The sequence below is a fragment of the Wasmannia auropunctata genome, unplaced genomic scaffold, assembly GCF_000956235.1.
Source record: "Wasmannia auropunctata unplaced genomic scaffold, wasmannia.A_1.0 LD335208.1, whole genome shotgun sequence".
In the NCBI taxonomy this organism is placed as follows: Eukaryota; Metazoa; Arthropoda; class Insecta; order Hymenoptera; family Formicidae; genus Wasmannia; species Wasmannia auropunctata.
Window position 1 is genome coordinate 43974 of NW_012027682.1, and position 5176 is coordinate 49149.

The 5176-nt window shown below is 37.2% G+C and overlaps 1 protein-coding gene across 5 annotated transcripts in view; it reads right to left on the reverse strand.

The window, feature by feature from the left end:
• Positions 1-5176, reverse strand: part of LOC105457533 — a 22923-nt gene that overhangs the window by 4380 nt on the left and 13367 nt on the right. For 3 of the 5 annotated variants that reach the window (XM_011702244.1, XM_011702245.1, XM_011702247.1), the window contains exons 4-10: positions 4636-4765; positions 4319-4456; positions 4073-4249; positions 1593-2933; positions 1360-1508; positions 553-941; positions 187-465 (exon numbers count right to left, since the gene is read on the reverse strand). In XM_011702244.1, the coding sequence (XP_011700546.1) occupies positions 187-465; positions 553-941; positions 1360-1508; positions 1593-2933; positions 4073-4249; positions 4319-4456; positions 4636-4765 (2603 nt within the window). Of the gene's footprint in view, positions 1-186; positions 466-552; positions 942-1359; positions 1509-1592; positions 2934-4072; positions 4250-4318; positions 4465-4635; positions 4766-5176 lie in introns of those variants that run through there. The other 2 variants (XM_011702248.1, XM_011702249.1) reach the window with 2 other exon arrangements.

A 5176-nucleotide genomic window follows, 5' to 3' on the forward strand; every position in this document is an offset into this window, starting at 1 on the left:
ATCTTCAAAAATTAATGTCTCGTTTACGATTGCGAATTTTGCAAAATGGTAGAGGACTTTTCGATTCAGTTTAATCCGTTCAACCTACCTATGAACGGTGATACACCTATTATGAGACACCCTGTATATATATATATATAGTATTGATTTATTTATGATGATACAATTTTTCTTTCGGACACTCACACGAACGTTTATTTTTCCTTTTGCGAGAGCTCGGTAGAATCCAATCTTGGTCTGAGTCCTCCTCGTCCGACCAGTGGTCAGCGTTTCGCTCTTTTGAACCAACGTGAGAAGCGGATGTATTGGCCTGTGTGCCGGGAGCCGCATACACTGCCTCAACATCGGTCCATTCCTCCAGCTCGTCCTCGTCGATCTCGTCGTCTGAATAAGACTGTTCGGTGTACGAAGAGACGCCGCGCGCTCGTAGTACTCGTCTACTGTATTGCGTTTGCTCCTCGGCATCTGCGAACGACGTAGCGCTGTCAGTACGTCCCTCGAAAGGAGAAACAAGACAATCGGGCAGGAAACGAGGGTGACGAAACGGAATACCTTCGTCGTTTGACGCGATCTCGTTTTCCTTGGATCGCTTGTCTTCCCGTTTGTCTCCTTCCTCCACGACCTGGTGGTCACCTCCCGGTGACGTTTTATCGTCCGACCGTTTCTTGTCGCTTCCGCCGTTTTGCTGCTCGTCACTCGCCTCCCCGCTCTCGTGGTGGTCATTCTGCTTAGAATCTTTGGCCGTGCTTTCGTGCTCGTTCTCGACTTGTCGCGACTGTTTTTGCGTATTTTGGGTGCCAAGTGAGGATAGGGCAGATTGCGGTAACGTTTGTAACGTTGCGTCTCCGGGGATTGAGAGTGGATCCCTGCCCTGTGATCCAAGAACCCACCAATTAGAGCTGAGACCACTCTCACCGGATGAGTCCTGATCCTCCACACTGCTACAACACATCACATGTTTCTCTACCATGCTCGACAAGAAGTGATTAACGTTTACGTTTCGGAAGAAGTGTGGACAACGACCACATCGTAAATCACACATGGATTGTAGCAATCTCAAGGCGTCAGGTAGGTTCAAATTCTTCAAGACAATGAAAATGAAAAAATATGAGAAGCTCTGAAGATGCATTATTTTGCTATGCATTATTACTAATCAAAGCAAAAAAAAAAAAACTTTCGCAAATGCGTTAATAAAGCTGTATGCCTTATGCAATGCAATGAAATGACATTTTCTAGTATTTTTAATCATATTGCTTTTCTGTGGTGACGTATGAGATTTAATGTGTGATATGAGTTTTTGAAAAACGTACGATTATTTCGCGTTGTAAGGTGTAAAAAAAAACATGTTGCTGTACATACCCTTCTTTAAAATTAGACCATTCCCTTTGAAGTTTTGCCCTTGCTCTTCGCAGTGTATCCTTCAGAAACGTCTCTGTTGGTTCCACAGAACTTAATAATTCAGTCAACTTCTTTACCAACTTTACTTCACACAAAGGAATAATTTCCGCCTGTAAACGCAGCGTAATTTTTAGCAAATAAAGCAAAATATTATCGATAAAATCGATATTGAAAATTAATCGCGTTAAGCTTACGTTATTGGAATTATTGCTTTCCGAATCGCTCTCTGAAAAACTGGCAATAAGGTTCCTTAACTCTTCCACACTGTCGGCCACAAGGTAAAAGTCGGAAACGCTGAGATCGGACAACATCTTGTCGAAACGTTGCTTGCATTCTGTCTGATTCTCAGAGCTTCGCAAATTGTAACCGGCGTCGGTACTGTTCACGTAATCGTCCAAATCATATTCCACGCTTGTCTGTCGCGTTTCACTTGCGGAGAAATTTTCTTCATCTGTCTCATTCATTTCATCGTCTTCTGACGCTTGTTCCTCTTTCACCTCATCTCTCGTCTCAGTTGGGTGTTCTTCATTAGACTGCTTCACTACATCTCGAGATCGCAGTTTTATCCCTTTTTCCAGATTATCTCCTTTTTCAATCGAGTTATTCAATTTCTCTTCCATCACCGATGGCGTTTCATCAAGACCCAGCCTAGCCACTTCGTCACTTAATGACGTATTATTGACAGAGGAAGATGCGTAAAAGTCATTAAAAGTTCTTTTTCTATTTAAACTGTTCTCACTCGCGCTAACGTTACTATCACTAGTTATCGTTTCACTGAGTTTCTCGTCATCCGATTTGGATGTCAACATTGAGATATCACTTACATTATCACTGGCGGAAATACTTTTGGAATATACGTCATCAGGTAACTTGGTACTCTCGGCATTAATTATCTCATTCAGCTTTTCGTCGTCCGTCTTTGAACTATTGGATAAGTTATCGCTCGATCTCTCGAGTTCATCTTTTTCGTTAACTAACGCTTCACTATGGGATACTGCGGTATTTTTGTACAATTCTACAAAGTTCTCCTGCGACACTAATTCGCTATTGTTTTCGCACTCGCTCGCTCTCTTCTCCTCGTTGATTTCCGTTTTCAAATCATCTAACATTTCATTAATTATCTCTATATTGCAATTGTCATTCTGAGTATTGGAGAAACCCTTGAACATCCGCGACGACTCGTCGTCGACAGACTTGTTGTCGCTGGAGGTGTGGGTGTCGTAGCCGCTGGATCTCGCGTTCGACAGCGAACTTTCCTCGGACATTTTCGACAAACTCCTGCGACGCTTCCTGCTTATGGCGTCCAGGCTTATGTTGTTGTTGTTATTGTTGCTGCACGTGCTGGTACTACTCAAATTCGTATCCTCACTGATAAACGAACCCGTGGCGCTATCATTATTACTGAGATCCTTGTCGTCGTTTCTATTCTCATGACTGTTCGATCTGCGATCGGACAAATTGTTGCGTGTTTGCAATTTTCTCTTCCTGTATCTAATGAATTTATTCCTTTCCAACTCTCGCTCTTGTCCGACAGGCTGCAAAATTTGTAGTTAATAAATATGTTCATACAGCTTATAAAATATACAGAATATACGTGTACAGTACATTTTAAAAGTATCCTTCTAAGAAACCTATTGTAATGAATATCGAGATTTTCGAGAATAATATTCTTAATCATATTCTGTGATATTAAAGCTTATTGATCATATTATATTGCATATTGTAATTTTAAAAAATTTTTTTTTAAAGACTTCAATATTTTATACGTGGAATATTACAACAGATGAGGAACATCTGTTTTTTCACTCCATAATATATTTATGTTAAATAATTAAATTATTTATATAAAGATACTTAAAAGATAATTAATAAGAATAAAAACATTATTTTATTAAAAATATCAAGTACTATACATATTCACGTTTAGAGGATTTTCATATTTGAATGCTAATTATTACCCAATGTCCAATCTAATCTATTATTATCTACTTATTTTGTAGGCGATACATACATAATTATAGCAACTGGGCATATATAATATTTCTACTATTATTTTCAAAGAACAAGTTTATGTAAAAATAGTGCCAGTCAAGTCTCATAAGAGAACACAACCAACTGACTCACCGATTTTAATGAGCTTTGGATATATTACAAAATGGACAAAAATAAGGTTCACATTTTTTTTGTAAATGCTGAATCGCACGTTAAGAGGATGATATCCACTCTTGAAAAACATCGATTTTTTCTTTCTCAGTAAATATCGTCTAAAGTCTAAACTGTCAAAGATATGAAAAAGTTTTAAACAAAAGTTTTACGGTTTCACGCGCGCTTTACAATAGTGTTTTTTAATTTTAAAAAATCATTTTTCTCTAATTCAATTTAAAAAAATATTTTTTTCTAAAAATATGACTTCTTTTTATTAAATGCACCATTGCAAAGCGCACTTGAAACTGTAAAATATTTTTTCATATCTAATAGTTTAGATGGTATTTACTTAGAAAGAAAAAAAACCAATTTTTTTCAAGGGTGGATATCATCTCCTTAATGTGCGACTTAGCATAATAAGAAAAAATGTAAATCTTATTTTTGTGTATATTTTAACATATCCAAAGAATCATTAAAATTGGAGGAGATTAGTTGATTGAGTTCCCTACTCAGAAGAATGAGAAATTACCTTGACAGACGATAAGATCTTATTGTCCAGGGAATGCCTGTAGATTCTGAAATCGTTCGACATAAATTGAGGAAAGTAAATATATTTCGTCCCGTTACGATCGGTTCCTAAAACCGTTTCAAACTGTTCCTCCCATCGTTGGTTCATCATATCCTCCTGAACCGTTTTTCTAGTATGCTGCAAGAATTATGGTAGTTCAATTTTATAGTTCCTCATTTTTAAGATTATTGCATAGTGCATACTCACCATAATTGTATCACAGACGGTTTTCAGCAACCAGACCCGTTGTTTGAAGCTAAGATCTTCAAAGTCTTTGCCATCGAGCATCGAACTTTCGGGAAAGACGTTCCAGAATTCCGGTTCAACGCCAATGGTTTCTAGAACCTAAAAATCTTTGATCACATTTCTGATCACTGTGATGCATGTTATCATATGTGTACATATATATACATATATATGTATATATATATATATATATGTATATATATGTCTAAAATGTTGCAGATATTCGATGTAAAGTTATAAACTGTTATTGGTTTGCAAAGCGATTCTTATGTACATACTTTGGTTGTGTCTTTATGCTTCGCGCGATAAACTTTAAACCAGCTCGTCATCTTATACGCGAGAATGTTGGTCCAAAATTCATATGGCATCGGTGGTACCTTGCGTAGCTTTGCTTTGGTGGTCGGGGAACTACAATTTTAAAAGCAATCTTTGTGTAACGATGTTCATCTTTTCACATAATTAACTTTAAAGTTGGGGGCGACGCGTGGCTTCACACGTTGCGTGATAGACCAGTAATCGACGGATTCCGAATTCGATCTCAGCTCTCGCGTCACATATGTTTCATTAAGAGATTGGTATTTCGAAATCATTAATAGTTCGAACACATTAAATATTATATAAGTATATTTACTGCTTACACGATTCTATATATTCAAGAGGGATTTTACCTTTGCCAGCCGTAAAAGCTGGCCCTTTTTCGAATTTTGAATTTTTTGAAGGAAATCTATTATATACAGTAAAACGCGGATTTTTGCATAAACTTATATATTATTTGAGCAACAAAAAAAAATATTTTTTATTTATATAAAAATGTATTTT